General features: G+C 31.9%; 1 protein-coding gene, 2 long non-coding RNA genes and 1 pseudogene across 5 annotated transcripts; 1 reads left to right on the top strand and 3 right to left on the bottom strand.

The window, feature by feature from the left end:
• Nucleotides 1-1,730: 1,730 nt before the first annotated feature.
• LOC146925710 (glucan endo-1,3-beta-glucosidase 8 pseudogene) lies at nucleotides 1,731-2,843 on the top strand (annotated as a pseudogene).
• LOC146925709 (uncharacterized) lies at nucleotides 2,278-5,752 on the bottom strand. The gene is made up of 11 exons (XM_085701377.1): nucleotides 5,747-5,752; nucleotides 5,335-5,443; nucleotides 5,183-5,235; nucleotides 4,890-4,970; nucleotides 4,719-4,797; nucleotides 4,486-4,615; nucleotides 3,377-4,328; nucleotides 3,164-3,257; nucleotides 3,028-3,078; nucleotides 2,741-2,901; nucleotides 2,278-2,555 (listed from the first exon to the last, which is right to left on the bottom strand). Exons 1-7 carry the CDS (start codon nucleotides 5,750-5,752, stop codon nucleotides 3,881-3,883), a joined length of 906 nt encoding a protein of 301 aa, XP_085557503.1. The 3' UTR covers nucleotides 2,278-2,555; nucleotides 2,741-2,901; nucleotides 3,028-3,078; nucleotides 3,164-3,257; nucleotides 3,377-3,880.
• Nucleotides 5,753-5,863: 111 nt separating this feature from the next.
• LOC146925708 (uncharacterized) lies at nucleotides 5,864-10,057 on the bottom strand. 3 transcript variants are annotated; one of them, XR_015033913.1, is made up of 9 exons: nucleotides 9,918-10,057; nucleotides 9,194-9,412; nucleotides 8,390-8,472; nucleotides 8,130-8,242; nucleotides 7,778-7,950; nucleotides 7,276-7,425; nucleotides 7,068-7,188; nucleotides 6,291-6,368; nucleotides 5,864-5,996 (listed from the first exon to the last, which is right to left on the bottom strand). It is a non-coding gene; the product is annotated as an uncharacterized LOC146925708 (long non-coding RNA). The 3 variants fall into 3 exon arrangements; XR_015033914.1 differs by lacking the exon at nucleotides 7,068-7,188; XR_015033915.1 differs by lacking the exons at nucleotides 5,864-5,996; nucleotides 7,068-7,188 and adding an exon at nucleotides 6,095-6,136.
• Nucleotides 10,058-11,269: 1,212 nt separating this feature from the next.
• Nucleotides 11,270-13,581, bottom strand: LOC146925707 (uncharacterized). The gene is made up of 2 exons (XR_015033912.1): nucleotides 12,154-13,581; nucleotides 11,270-11,768 (listed from the first exon to the last, which is right to left on the bottom strand). It is a non-coding gene; the product is annotated as an uncharacterized LOC146925707 (long non-coding RNA).
• Between the last annotated feature and the right edge of the window lie 2,657 nt (nucleotides 13,582-16,238).

Here is a 16,238-nt window from a genome sequence, read left to right as displayed (position 1 = left end):
AACACTCTTTATAGTTCTCACACAATTTTTTTTTTTTTTTATGGTTCAAGTTAACGTTATAGTTCAAGTATCAGCTAACAAATACTGTTACAAAGTAAGTATCGGATATCTCATATAATCCATTAGATATTAAGTTGTTAAATAATGTGTGGCCTAGGAAAAACTTCTTTTACTCTAATTAAGATTAAGATTGTGATGATGATAAATGAATACGCTTAACACTAATGCAAAACATGCTGGTAGTGCCTGGCATTATAACTGAACTAAGGAACGAATCTCTGTGTGTGTGTGTGTGTATATATATATATATATGTATATATATATATATGTATGTATATATATATATGTATGTATATATATATATATATGTATGTATATATATATATATATATATATGTATGTATATATATATATATATGTATGTATATATATATATATATATATATATGTATATATATATATATATATATATATATATATATATATATATATATATATATATATATATATATGGGCAATGCTACAACACACCCACCCATTTTTGTGAAGGTGTGTTTTAGCATTGAACACCTTCTTTGTTTGGACAAAACACTCCAACTTTCCTTTATCAAAACAAGTCAAGTTGAAGGGCAAATATGTAAAACACAAATTATAATTAACATAAATTTTTTATTCTAGCTCTCCCAGGTAATCACACCGCACTCTTTCAGTTCTATCCCTCCAACTACCACCATCGGATTCTCCATCGCCAGAATCTTCAACTCAGTCCTTCATCAACCGCTGTCAACAATGAAATTTGCGATGTGTTTTTGTTTCAATTCGATGACCACCGTTCCTTATGTTCTATCTTCAAAACATGACCACCACAATTCGTCGTCCAATTACAATCTCCTATGGTGGTGTTTTGTTTGTACCTGTAAATATGATATTAATTTGGTTTTTAACTGTTCAATATTGTTATATTGTTTCTTATGTTTGGTTGGGGTTTGTTCCATATAAACAAAAAAAAGTTGCTTGTTTAAAGGAAATTGTTTAACGAAATCATAGAGACAATTGAAATTGAAATTGAAGAAGAGAACTTTGTGTTAATTAGAAAAGTGGAAATACATTGCTAAAGGGTATGGGTTAGAAACCCCAATTTTCCTCTCCCAGTACCTGCATAATGTCTTTGATTGGGAAGGAAAGGTTTTTTTGTTCTTACGAGAAGGGAAAGAAGAGCTGAAATAAAAAAATATTAATTATAAATTGTGTTTTACATATTTACCCTTTAGTTTGACTTGTTTTAATAAAAGAAAATTGGAGTTTTTTGTCCAAACAAAGAAGGTGTTCAATGCTAAAACACACCTTCACAAAAATGAGTGGGTGTGTTGTAGCATTGCCCTATATATATATATAAATATTCCATTCAAGAAATTCTTTTTTTGGTATTATTGTTAAAAGTAAGAAAGAGAGAGAAAAAAGTTGCAATTTTAAGTCCTTGTTTTATTTTATGTACCTTATTTGTGAAGACATGCAATGAAACACAAGCACTGAGAAAAAATAACTAACTCTGAACATCTATAAATTCTCGTTCCTTGAATCACACGTTCCCTTTTCTTTTTTCACTCCCATTTCTTTGGATTCTGTTCTTTCATTATTCTTGAAACTCAGAAGAAAAAAAATTGGCACAAGAAAATGCAACTCATCATTATCTAATGACATTACTCTTCATCATTATTTTCTTCTTAAGTATGGCTTCATGTGGTTATGGAGTTGGAGTCAAGTGGGGAACCATGGCCACTCACCAACTTCCTCCAAACAACGTCGTTAAAATGCTTCAAGAAAATGGCTTTGATAAACTCAAACTGTTTGATGCTGATGAATGGGTTATGACAGCTTTGTTAGGGACTGATATTGAGGTTATGTTAGCAATTCCTAATAATATGTTGGAAGAAATAAGCAAGGATCCTAAAGTTGCTGATTCTTGGGTTTATGAAAATGTCACCAGCTACTTGTACCCTGGTGGATTAAACATCAAGTTAAGCATTTTTTTTAATCCTATAACCATATTCAACATTCATTCATCACATTACATGCACATTATATCTTGCATTTTCTTTAATTTTTCCTTTACTCACTGTGCTTTTACCATGTCTTTCATTTTTCTTGGTCTAATTCTTGTTCAAAAAAAAAGACATTGTAGATTACCAGTTTGTAGCAATGGTTTTTTGTACCTTTTCTGCTCATATTTCTGAAGGCTGCAGGAGTTGATATTGTACTTTTTCTAATGCCATATTCTGTCTATAATCTTCATCTATTTAGCTTCTTGAACTGACAGTGTTTAGTTGATTATATCTTAACTCTACATTTATGATACAAATATTGCAGATACATTGCACTTGGCAATGAACCTTTCCTCAAGGAATATAATGGAACATATCTAATGTACACTCTACCAGCTCTTAAGAATATACAAACATCTCTCAACAATGCAGGACTTGGTTCAAGCATCAAAGCCACAGTTCCATTCAATGCTGATGTATATTATTCACCAGACTCAAATCTAGAGCATAATCCTAAATCAAATAATAAGTTTAGGTTAATATTAGAAAATGATTTATTGAATAAGATATCTTATTGATCAAAATTTCAAAATGAAACTTCTTAAAATGTAAAGAAACAATCTCATAGAATTAATTATAAAGTAGAGGTCATAAAGAGCAATAAGTAAAATATACAGAACTTGATTCTCAACACCTACAATCATTCTTTCTTCCCATATCTGTCTCGGACTATATGACTAAACTGACTGTGTGAAAATATGAACTTAGGTGGAGGCCCCTCATGGTAAAAGCTTGGCATAGAGCTTGCTTTAAATTTTAAACTTCTCCTCAACTGTTTGATGGCTTCTTATTTCTCATCCTTAATCGTTGAACAAATTAGAGTGAGAAAACTAACATAAATTTATATCTATAAGAAGAAAAGAAGTAACAGAATGACAATGTAATTCATGGTTTTTTTTGAGATAATAAATAAATCCCTTTTTACCTTGCTTCTTTTTTATTCTTCTCAGCTTCCATTGCTTGATTTTGAATAGAACTATGACACAAATAAAAGGGGATGCTCCGATCAATTTGAGATGAAAACCCTATTGAAACAAAACTAATTAATCAACAAATTTTACCTCCTTTCTTCTTTGTGCACGTTCAGCTGACCAAAAGCTTGGAGCAGAAGCAACAGTCGCCCTGGATTTGAACGACCTCACAGAAATTGCAGTTCTTTACATGGTCACGGAGAAAATTATAAGATAAAGTAAAAAAAATATCATTGCTAGAATAAGGAAAACTTGAGATGAGATTTTGACACCCTTTGACTATAAGGTTTATAAGAGCATTACCCAGAAGCAACTGAACATGAATCGTCCTCGTTAAAATGTTTCTTGTTATCAGGTTTCAATGGTTTCCTTGAAACTGAAGGAGACTTCAACTGCAAGGCACAAACAGTCAAAACAAAAGTTTCGAAACTAACTCTGAGTACATAATAATAAATTAACCATAAACATTTCACTATCTGAATATCCTATGCCCATTGCACTATATAACAAAGAAGTGTCAGAACAAAAGAAATTGAATGGTTAAGTGAATGTACAATCTTTCACAAATAAGTTATAAAGTTAAATTGTTTCACAAAATCTTTCTATAGAAAACCAAAATCAATTATCTTACATAGGTATAGATTCAAGGCTGAAATAGAAATTAAAGAATGCTTCCAAAGGGTTTTACCCAAGTGATTTTATGAAATGGACTATATAGGTTCTATTGTTGAAATAATCTTTCACTTATATCTTGGAACATTACATATCTATTTTAACATAGATATATAAGAATACATATATTTTCCCCTATGTTCCAGTTAGAAAAATATTAAATTTAGAAATATAACAGAGTTCATTTTCAGTGTTTGTATAACTCATCTGAAGTGGAAAATTTCCCATCAAATCTGAGGGTTGAATGAACCTATCTATGAAAAACTCTTTGTTGCAAGAACCTTCCATTTCCATTGCATATGCTTTTGGTGAAATTGAAGATGTTCTTTGCTCATAGCTAGAAGCTGCATCTGATTTTGAACTCTCTGATTTCAAAAGGTTCAATTCATTGGATAATAATATCTCTGGTGCTTTCTCTTGACTCTTATTAGCATTTTCCTCTCCATTATTCTCAACCTCAGACAATGGTTTATGAGTCACAGGATCTATACCTTTTTGCCTCAGTCTCTTCTTCAAACATGAGTTCCATAGATTCATTTCATTGTCTGTCCTTCCCGGCAATTGCGCCGCAATTTGAGACCATCTGATAAGAAGAAAATGAACATAATTTTTTAAAACGGACAATATTAGTATTGTTAGTATTATACCGAGAGTGAGATCGAGCCCTCGACCTCCTTATCACTCTTGCTTAACCATAGGAGAAGATAAAAATAGGGACTAAGTTAGTAGTTGAAATTTACCTATTTCCTAGTACTGCATGAAGTTCAACAATGTGATTTTCTTCCTCTTGTGAGAATGTTCCTCTTTTTAAATCAGGTCTTAAGTAATTGATCCACCTAAGCCTGCAGCTCTTACCACATCTTTGCAAACCTGATAATATTAAACAAAAATTCAAAACTAAAAGATGATTAATAACAATTTTGACATTATATTATTATATGCTAATGGAGATAAAATTGGATAATTAATTTACCTGCTTGCTTAGGTACTGAACTCCAACATCCATGACCATACGTTGTTCTATCAGCAACAATATTTATTCTGCAGGTGGACTTTCATTTCATATCTAATATTCTATGGTATCTACGAATTTTGCTAACATGTATCTAATATTCTATTGTAACTATGAATTTTGCTAACATACCTTGTCTAGAATTGTTTCTATCACATCATCCGCCAACTTCATTTCAAACTCGAAAAGAAGTGCAATTAACATTTGCTTGACCTGTCAGACATCACCAAATAAGGGAAAGAAAAGCAAATTCAAATTAAAATGATATCAATGAGAAGAGGATAAATGTCATAGCAGCAAAGAATAATGTCAAAAACCAAGACCAGAAAAAAAGTTTTCACTTGGGAATAAAATCATAAAATTCAGTGGATTAACAAACGTGTCATTTTCATTGAGGGTATATGAACAAATAATAATCATCTCACCTCTGGACGCTCTATAAAGCCAGTAATGTGCAAATCATAGAGCCTAAATGAGACTGCAGGAAAATCCCAAACATAATATATCAGGACAGACAGATCAAAGTGAGGAATTTAAGGTAAACAACAATAAGTGGAGGATTCAATTTTTAACTCACATTCTATATTGTCTTCTAGCGCTGCGTTCGGGTGGAAGACATTGAGAGATCTAACGAAGTCATCAAAATCAACAACACCCTTTCTCTTGACATCAAATAGATCAAAGATCTGCACGTATAAATTTCTGACATCGTATCAATGGATATCCAGTCAATTGAAAAAGTTATTTCACAAGAATGGCTGAGTTTCATCTTGGTAAATGAAAGAAGAGTCATGAGGGGACATTATTAAAAAGTCATCAAAAAGAATATCACTGATATGAATGAAAGGATATCAATGATGCAAGCACAAATTCGCCAGGTAAACAACAATAAGTAGAGGAGATATTAAATTAGTGCAACATGAAAGATTACCCTTTTAAATTAAATTATCTAAGTGCGAGTATAAGATTTTGACCATTCTTTATAAGACCTTCATTAGGATTGATGTTGACACTGAAAAGGATAAAAAAATTAGGTATCAATAAATACTCAATAGATTAGCATTCCATTTACTCATTGCGTTTAAGAAATTGAAAGATACTTACTCTGTCATGTAACACAAATAATCTGACTTATCCCAAGTCTGACTGAGCTGCTCCAAAAGTCCATTTGTTGTCCAGGAATCACCTTCACCGGAGAAGGCAGGTTGAGATGCAACTATCTTTTCTACAATAACAATACTATCATTCCTTTTTTTTTTTTTGAAGAAGCCAATACTATCATTCCTAATTGTATCTCGTCTAGTATTAGCACTCCTCTAGCACAACATTCCGATCTCCGCTACATTGATTTACCTTCGTGTTGATTTTTATGGCTAACACTTCATCTCATACAACATTGCCAATGATATCAAACAATGCGCATGAAGAAATATAAGTTTCAAAGTAAAAAGAGTGTCTCATATTGCAAAGACGGAATTAAACATATTATTGTCATAATATTGTGTTCCAACAAAATGATGGAAATGCTGATACCTTTTTCAGATTCAAAATGCTTCTGAAGTGCAATAGCCCCGTTTGGGTGAAGAACTACCATCCTTGTAATATCAATTACTGCATACAAAAAGCATACATGAAGTAAGAAAACCATTTTCCTTAAGACCAGAGAAGTTTACTGATTAAGAAGCAGGCATACTATAAAACAAATTTGATCCAATGGTTTTACAGAGATAACAGCACAACACAAGAAATAAAATTCAGAAACTTCAACTGACCAGGAAATATAAATTCTCCCAAATAGTCTCACAAATGTTTATGTTAGTAGATAACCTCAAATAAATCAATCCAAACATGCCTCTAGACAATAAATGCTACAACAATGGACTACCATAACACAACTAAGTTATGACAGAAAGTTATTAACAAATATAATGGACAAACGTTCCATGTTTTTGCAGCAAAGATCGACGAATCGACTGAGTAGGATGAACCTTGACCTGACATCCATTAAGCAATTGAAAGTCATGAAAAATCACAATTATTTAAAACAGATGAATTAAAGGTCCATAACCATGAGTCTCTGAGGCGTAGCTCAAGTGGTTGAACTAAACCACCCAAATGATTTTGAGAAGAAAGTCCAGGTTTTAAACTCTGGCTTCTAGCATATACATCCTCCGACCTTATATTTAACCGAAAAAGGTACATGTATTTGTATCAAATAGATGAACCTTTCTACTTATATTTAAGGTCGGAGGGAGTAATATACTAAAAATTAATATTTGCCTATAAAAAAAGTATATAACCATATGAGACCTTTTCATTTCTAATGTCTTCTACATCCAAACTAACAGGGGTTTCCATTGCAAAGAGGGCTAGTATTTGAAGTAGATGATTCTGCATAATATGTCTAATTATACCATAATTGTCAAAGTACCTACACATGGAACAGATATGAAAATATATGAGAATCACCATTTTAAGATCATAAAAAGTGTAAATGCTGCAAAGGAAGAGAAGTTACCTGCCACGTCCTTCAGTACCAAAATCTTCTGAGAATATCAACTGTACATTTTTTATGTATTTCCTCGACCACAAAGGTTCAAAAATTAGATTTGAGAATCGGAGAACAAAAAGATTTTCCACAAGCTCTTTTCCAAGATAGTGATCGATCCTATATAATATTTTCCATTTTAAATAAAGCACTTTACAATCATTAAAATCTACAGATAATTAGACCATGTTTGGATTGGATTGTTTGAGTTTATCCACTGCCATAAACACTTCTAGGATTGTCTGAAGGAGCTCATGGAAACAATTTATGACATGTTTGTAAGTTGTTTTCAGCTTATTTTCATAAGCTCTCCAATATAGCTTATGAAAATAGATTATAGTTTATATAAAAACAATTTGACTTTTTTTTTATCTTGTTATAGAAATAGCTTATATATAAGCACTTATATGATAAGTGTGAATGGTATAAGCGCTTAATATATCCAAACACAGTCAAAGTGTAGTTAGAAAACCTGAAAATTTGATCCTCAGTCAGATACTGCTTGAATGATCTTGTTAAAGCAGCTGAGGACGCAAATGATTATGCCATCGCTCTCTACACTGCTTGCCAACCCTTCCTTCTAACTTCTCAGCTATTTGAGCCCATTTTCTTTCACCATATTGCTTCACCAACCTTATCAGTTTCCTTTAATCATCATACCAAATAAAACATATTAATAAAATAAAAGTTTAGTACAAATCATATAGTTCTAAATTGCAGCACGCAGTTCGCATAGACATGATCAAAGTGTATCCAAAACCACAATCAAACAACAAAACAAACCAATAACCATCTCCTAACCTCAAACCAACATAAACTGCTACCTTAGTAATCAAGAAAATCATTCTTTTGAGGCAGCAAACTCGATATACTTCCTTGACCCCAACCTTTTTCTACACGCTTCAGAATTTTCAATGCGATATTACTGCCAACATCCCTGTCAAGTAACAGAAAACATTTTGTCAAAATAAAAAAAAAAAGCAACAGGGATCATATCATTAGGAAATATTTAGATATTACATGCATATAATTATAAAATAACATGATCCATAACATATCAAATCTTAGATAAATATTTTAGAACCTTTTTATTCACTATGTTGGCATGCTTCTTATGTTTCCTTTATCAACTGCTGCAATAAAAGAAACTTGCAGTTCTGGAGGAACCTGAACATATAATTCACTCAATTAGTAGAAGCAATATATGTGAAACATAAAAAAAAAAATGAGTTAATCATCTGTCATTCAAAGCCACAAAGACATATAAATTGAAGTTATAAATTTTTGTAAATTTTTCTATACATGACCAATACTCACATGAAGACAATGAATTTGGTCCCATATCCAAATTCAAAGTAATCAATTTCAGAAAAATCTAACACTAAAACTGATCTGTAGAAACCAATTCCAGCACAGCAGTCCATAAAACCTATGATTGAATCATTCATATGAAATCAAACATTTCTGATTATTTTACTGTATGCAGCCAGCTTATAACTGCAACTTATGCAACTGGTCCCGTCTAAAAATTCAAAATCAATAAATTATTAAAAATCCTGCACTGAAGCTATTTTCTGCAGTAATTTTAAGAAAAACCTAGCTCATTTTTATAATCTCCTTTTTCATATACAATAAGAATCACTTCACCATAAAACCCATTCAATCAAATTATTCCAGTGGCTAAATCAATAAACCTTTCAATCATGCTATCATTCACACAAAATCAATTTAGTAAAAATACACAAACAAATCAACGCAATAACTTCAATTCTTAAAATCAAACATGCATAATGAACAGTTTACTTTTCATCAATCAATTTCATGTCTCATAACCCCTAAATTAGTTGATTTAGATTATGCATGAGGGATGAGGGAAAGGAAAACCCACCTTTAATTCTTTATGGTGATGGCAGCAAGCTCTGGTGCTCTTGTTTCCTTAAGTTCCTAGCTTCCATCTCCAATTACTCAGTCTTGAAGAACCCCTAATTTTTCTTTAGTTACTTCTTCTTTCTCAGAACCCTAATTCCATTTCTTCTACTCTTCTCCCTCTGCCTCACTCTCGACCTCAGACCCCTCTTACCCAAACTTAACATTCTTCTCACAAATCCTTCACAAATTTTCAATCAAACCCACATGCAAGATTAGAATTAGATTCAGCACTCAAACCAGAGAATATTACATTGATGAATTTAAGCATAATCACCTATACAATGAAAAAAGAAGCATAATCATGAATTCATGTTTTGGGACATATATTACTTTACTGTTTATTACTCAATTTCATAAAACCATAAAAATTCCCTTTTCCCCCAAATGAAAATCTAACTCTAAATTCATCAAATTTCTACATGCATGAGGGAAAGGAAACCAAAAACAACAAAAACAAAAACATAATCACACCAAAAACAGAATCAACAACAAAAAAAACCCAGAATCACCAAAACACAAAAGCTAAAACAAAAATAAAACAGATTACACACAAAATTCATTCTATCTGAGACATGCATGGCATTAGATTGCTGAAAAACTAAATAAATTAATCAACCCCAGAAATTAACTTTGATGAAGAAGAAAATGAAAATGAAAAACAAAAGAAGAAGGGTTGTTACTACCTTTGATGAAGCAGAAATGAAAACGGAAGAAGGAAGAAGAAGGAAGAACATGAGTTTTAGGGAGAGAAATCGTTTCTCTCTTTCTCTCATCCCCTTTCTTTCTCTGCTTCCCGACCCTCTCTCTCTTTTCCCTTTTTTCTGTTTTTTTTTCTTTCTCTTTACACATATATATAGGGCAAGCAAGACAAATAATTATTTTACCAAAATACCCCCAATAAGGGTAAAATGGTAATTGGCACAGACATTCATTTTCCTAACTAGTTTAGTAGATACTAAAAACAAACTTATACATCATACAACACTTGTATCTTTTTGTGCATTGTTTTTTGGCCTAAACTAGTTACAAACCCGTGCTTCGCACGGGGTGGATTGCTTTTTTTCGGATAATTTTGTTGGCAAACATATATTTGTTAATACGCTTAAAAGTAAATTGATTTGAAATTTATATATTACATGCATATAAATATAAAAAACCATGATCCATAACATATCAAATCCTAGATACGTCTACCATAAACGAAACCAAAACAGAAGTTATACAACATAGATTCTAAAGTAGTTGTGTTTGATGGAAAACAAACAAAAATCTAAAATTAGAAAATATAACGGGTTGAATAACGTATTTTGTAAAAAAATTGTTCTAGAGGAAAAATGAGCAAATTAAGGAAGATAGTTGCATTTTTCTAAGAGATTGCTGTTAATTATAAATGTGAGAATTAAGTAAGCATATTGCACAGACATTAGAAATCTGCACCTTTTTAAAATATTTATCAAAGCATCAAAACAGCATATACTACAATCAACATTCGAGATAGTAGTCAGGTCTATCTATTTAGATACAACACTAATTATCTCAAATAGCTAAAATAGACCCGTGTATATACATTAACGACATTGAAGAGATCTAAAGACAATCGAATTTTACAGAGTAAAAAATCAGCCACCCTTAAAAAAATTGCTACAAAGATTTCCTTCCTTTTGAATAGTATTTGAAGTTGCATTATACAATTTTGTTGAAAAATATTGTTGATCTAGGAGTATGGATTGTCGAGGTAGTACTCCAACATTCTTTTGTTTCAAAAATCATAAATTGATTTGTTTCCTTCTTATTTTTATTAACTCATTTATGGGTGCAAGAACTATAATTTGAACCTTCATTTTAGTTATAACTCAATGATATAGTGGTGTCCTTCATCTCAAAAAGATAATAATGTAGGAGTATGGACACTCGCATATTTAGAATTTTTCTTCCCTAAACCTCAATGCAATATTTTTATGAAGTCTCAACTTAAAATACTTTCAGAAGGTATGCAGATGGGCAGAACAGCTGCATATGTTTATGGTATTCAACATTTTATAAGCAATCATCATTCATTATTAAAAAATAATTTTAAAGCTACAAAGTCAATATTTTTAAGGAATGTGAGTTGCTTCTAATAGCTGCTCATTCCCTCTAATTGCAGCATCTGTGCCAGCTGATATATATTGAAATCCAACCTAGGCACAATCTGAAACACATGCTTTACAATAATATGCACCAGAATCAGGAGTCACACTGTGGTGACACTTACAAAAAGGGTACCATCATTCCTGCCCCTCAACCATACCATCAATTGTAGCACAAGCAATAAAGGTATCACTCTCCCCAACTTTTAGCTGCCATACTGATTATGTTGCTTAATCTCTCTGCTTTTCCTACATAAACCTCAAGGAGTTTCCTCACAAGACGGTTATAGTCCTCGCTTGCTTTTCCCATCTCAAATTGTGCTCGAAAGTTTAGTTCTATTATCGCCCTAATATCTGTTTTCTCTTTGCTTGTACTATACATCACATCCAAAAATGTATGTTCCCCTGCATAGTTGTAATGGCATACATAATTGTTAGATTTTGATCACTACATAATAATTTCTTGAAGCTTATTCTTCTTATTTTTTTAATTGGAAATCCTGTTGCTTTTCAAAAACACACACACCTAACACCTAATACATTCTTGTCAATATAGCTAATGGTCCTGATTAATAATAGTGCTACAAATAAAGGTAAAATATTTTAGTGATTTAAAAGGGACTTAAAGTCAAAAGAGATCATATGGGACAAGTTTGTTAACTACTAAAAGAAAAAGTGTTACAGTTTCAAAAAAAGAGAAAAAGATGCATGCATTTGTAAGAAATATTATATCATATTATAAGTTGAATGATTGTTTAAGGTGTAAAAATTACTAATTAAATCAAATTACCTGATGGAAGATTATGTGAACTTGTCCATTCAGTATTACAAATGGCACTGTTAAAACCAGCATTTTGAAGCCGGCTAGAGACTTGTCTCATAAAACAGTTTGGACATGATCTGGCTGCACGACTCTGTCTACTGCAACTATACTCTAACTTTGATCTATCTATTTCCTCAATTGCTTCTTTCGTTGCATTCCTTATGCTTATTTCAAACTACAGAACATTGCCATTCTTCGTAAATTTGAGAACGAAGGTCGCATAATAAGAATTTTGGTTCTTCGTTGTCTAATGCTAGTCTAGTGAGGAAGAAAAAAGAAAAAAAAAACTTAACTAAGAAACACTTATTCTGACAGTTACAGAAGCTGATATTATTCCCTTGATCTCAGCTTGAAAAAGAAAAAAGCAAACAAACATGCACAACATTAAATAACTTATGATGCAAGTCACTGAAACAAACACTATTCATATGAGCAAAGAAAAGCACACAATGTGTTTCGACAAACACAGATGTTTTAACTGCTCATACTCATATATCAAATATTTAGACTATCAAACTATAATTAAGGTTTGAATAAATTGAGTTGATGATTTCAAGTTCGCATGTTCGACACTTGACCGAAATGCATACTCGATCAACACAAGGTGAGATGCCAATAAAATAAAATTAGTGTTCAATCATTCACACCAAAATTCAATGCCTTATCTACCCTCACTTATTAAAAAATTACAAATTTGCAAAATTTATTGTAAGAGAGTAAATACTTAAATAAAAAATTGGTCAGGGATACAATCAACCAAACCCAAATGGGTTAATACCAGGTGATCAAATCTTATCTCCCGCATACAACTATCACTCGAAAAAAGGAATTGAGTACTTCATCGGAGCCTTCTATTTACTATCACAACAACATGGTTTATGGATTCTCAATACAGCCTTTGAATGCTTTCAACCATTCGGCACCAATCGCCCGTTTCTCTGCGCGGATCACCATTTTGGTTATTAAAATTGTGGGAATCAGATGATTTAGCTCTTAAATTGGAGAACTTCAATCAATTTAGTCCCTCCAACAAAATATCACTTTAAAAAACATCCATCAAAACTTATGAAATGTCTCCATATTAGCTTCTCTCTTGCATGCATGTGGGTTGGACAATATAGAACATTTAAAATTGTGGTGTTAAATTTGAGAAAATTACTATTAATAGACGTTTTTTAATTCAATGGACTAAATTGTCATTTCCTATATTTGAGGGACTAAATTGTCAGACTCAGACAATCAAAATATCAAGGACAAATGGTGATTCAACCCATGATCACAAAAATAAGGCTAAATTTAAGTCACAAAAGGGATTTAGCTCCACTAAACAGTAAAGTAATATATGTCAATGATCAATAAATTATATAGCATAAGTAACAACATCAGATTAAGAATAATTACCATCTATAACACGATGATCACAACTGAGGGTCACGACCATGAAGGAAGCAAACTTGAATTCTTCACCACCTGAACCTGGAATGACCCTCCTCTCAGCTGCTCATGTAGAAGCAAAGGCAGGGAGATGATCATTATGAGAAACAACAAATGCAGCTAATAAAGAGGACACCATAAATGTACCTCCCTGCAATGTATATCAGTCTCCAAATGCATGACGAACTATTCTTGCAAATTGTCAAAACAGTTTTTCAAACTCTATCACTATATTTATATATGTATAAATAATGAAAAGGGTTAATGAAAAATCTCATTGTTTGGAAGTTTACAGACTTATAAAAGGGAAGAAACAGAGAGTAGCCATTCCCTTTTCGAACCCTAATTTTTTTTTGTTCCCTTTCAAATTGCAGGTTGTAGAACCTATAAAGAAACTTTACATTTGTGACCCTTCCACTTTGTTCCATCAATTAATCATCCAAACAGGGAGAAGAAGGGATACATATCCTTTCCATTCCATCCATTCCCTTATACATTTTTCATTAATATTACAGTTCCCCATAGGACCGGTTAGAGCAGGCATTTTAACAAACCATTTCTAGCAAATTCATGGCAATTTTAAGTCCCAAAAACTTGAAGTCATGCTGTGACAGCAAGGAGAAATGCACACTGTAAATAAGTCAAAATTATTTGTCCCTTCTCCATTGTCTCAATCTACCCAGCACAGTTGGAAAAAATCTAACACCAAATTTATACTAAGAACTAAACTGTATTTTTAGATCCAATTTCACAAAATAAAGACATCAATGCATCAACAGAGTAATCTTACCTGGGATAACAATATCACCAAGTCCAAACATTGAAAATGGCCTTGCAGAATCTGTTGTGGGGAACAAAAGCTGCAAAACAATTTAATTAACATAATTAGAAAGAACTTCATAAGTTTTTTTTTTTATGAGATGGTTATCATGGCCAGTAGACTACAAAAATTAACACGAACGTATACAAAAATTAGAAACAAATATTTCCATTGCACTCGGCAAAGATTTTAACCTTGATTGGAGCATCAAATGATTTCGCAACGCTAACCATCACAGGAGTGAAGAAAACCCAGAAAATGTCATATACAAAAAGACCAGCTTGAAAAATATGTGAATGTAAAAGAGTAAAAAATGAAGATTTGAGCACTACCAAGTTCAATTTAAAAGAAGGAAAAAAAACATACCAAGAGAATGGCACCAGTCTAATAGAGAATCTATGTCGAACAGTACATTTGAATCAATTAATATTGCTGAAGAATCAAGTAAAAAAGATTGAAAAAGAGTTGAAGCATATAACAGACCAAGTTACAATGATTTCATAAAAAAAAAAGGATAGCCTGCACATCAAGTTAAAGGTAGAGTGCTGCATCAAATCGCGGCATCAATGGTGGAATGAATACGTCAGTTACATTTCTTCTCAAATCGTTAAAATTTCAAACCACATTATATCAGCAGTCATATTCTTTCTCTCTTTGTGAATATTATGTGAGACTTGTTATCAGATAGAATAGCACATCAAGCAAAGGTAGATTGCGGCGTTAAGTCGCGGTGTTAATTACAGTAATGAAGACTGATTTACAATCATATACCAAGTTTACAAACTTGCAGCATTTAGATAGAAATTTAATTTATTTTTATGTGCCCATCTTCTACAGAATAAGCTTAATTTGTAATAAGGTATTGTTCCATTTCAAACCAGGAAAGTGAATACCAAAAATATGCACAAAACATAATTATTGGTTCAATTAACAACCATGAGTTAATAAAAGAAACGGTTGACAGGCAAAATCATACACTCTTTCAAATTTTAACACAATATACTAATTTCCCTAGAATATGGTAAACCCAATGAAGTGTAAATAGAGGAAGAAGATCACAGCAAAAAAAAAAGGCATCTTTTTTTCATGGGCTAATCCAAAAGTCATCATGAAAGTTTATATTGCAACCACAAAGGCTATAATAATAACAGTATAAAGCAATAACCCTTCAACAAAAATAGCACTCATAAATATAATCATGATAGTAGTAAATACCAATCACACATCCGCAAAAATAAAAATAAAAGTAACCCAAAAAAGAAAAAGAAAATCACCATGTCATAATTGCCTCACAAACAGCAAGGCCATCTACAATTCTGCAGATCTGACCCAATTCTCCTGCATGAAACATGTCAAAATTCATCCAAAAACAGTTCCCAAACAGCCCAAATCAGTTTAATCATCAATTTAGAATCAAGGATAGTATTCAAAGGTAATAGACATAGTTTAATCATTAAATCTATTGGGATTCCTAAAATCATCATTCAATTACTCAATTAGAGAACTTCAACTCTACTAAATTTAAACCAATTCAAGCTATAATGTTTTTTCAAAGAAAAGAAAATAAGTTCATTGCCAATAGAACACAACCTAAACAACTGCTAGAAAGTGAATATCTTCAATGCAAAGCTTAGCACTATAACAAAGATCAACAACTAATAGAAACGATGCATTCAGACAAAGCAACAGTCAAATGTTACAACATATTGCCCATACTACTTAATCTGTCTTATATAATCAAAGGAAGTCGGATATTTGTAGGGACCAATGCCATCATCATAGTTAACTTATTTATAGT

This window comes from Medicago sativa, chromosome 4 (genome assembly GCF_051527215.1).
Source record: "Medicago sativa cultivar Bolivia chromosome 4, Bolivia_mono, whole genome shotgun sequence".
Taxonomy (NCBI): Eukaryota; Viridiplantae; Streptophyta; class Magnoliopsida; order Fabales; family Fabaceae; genus Medicago; species Medicago sativa.
This window is presented reverse-complemented; position numbering and strand designations above follow the sequence as displayed.

Bases quoted from the DNA above. Each gene is read 5' to 3' on its own strand.
- LOC146925709 (XM_085701377.1), bottom strand. The intron at 5,236-5,334 runs GTGAGTTAAAAA...ATTTTCCTGCAG, and splicing joins GCTAGAAGACAATATAGAAT to TCTCATTTAGGCTCTATGAT. The intron at 4,329-4,485 runs GTAAATTTCAAC...TCTTCTTATCAG, and splicing joins CATGCAGTACTAGGAAATAG to ATGGTCTCAAATTGCGGCGC.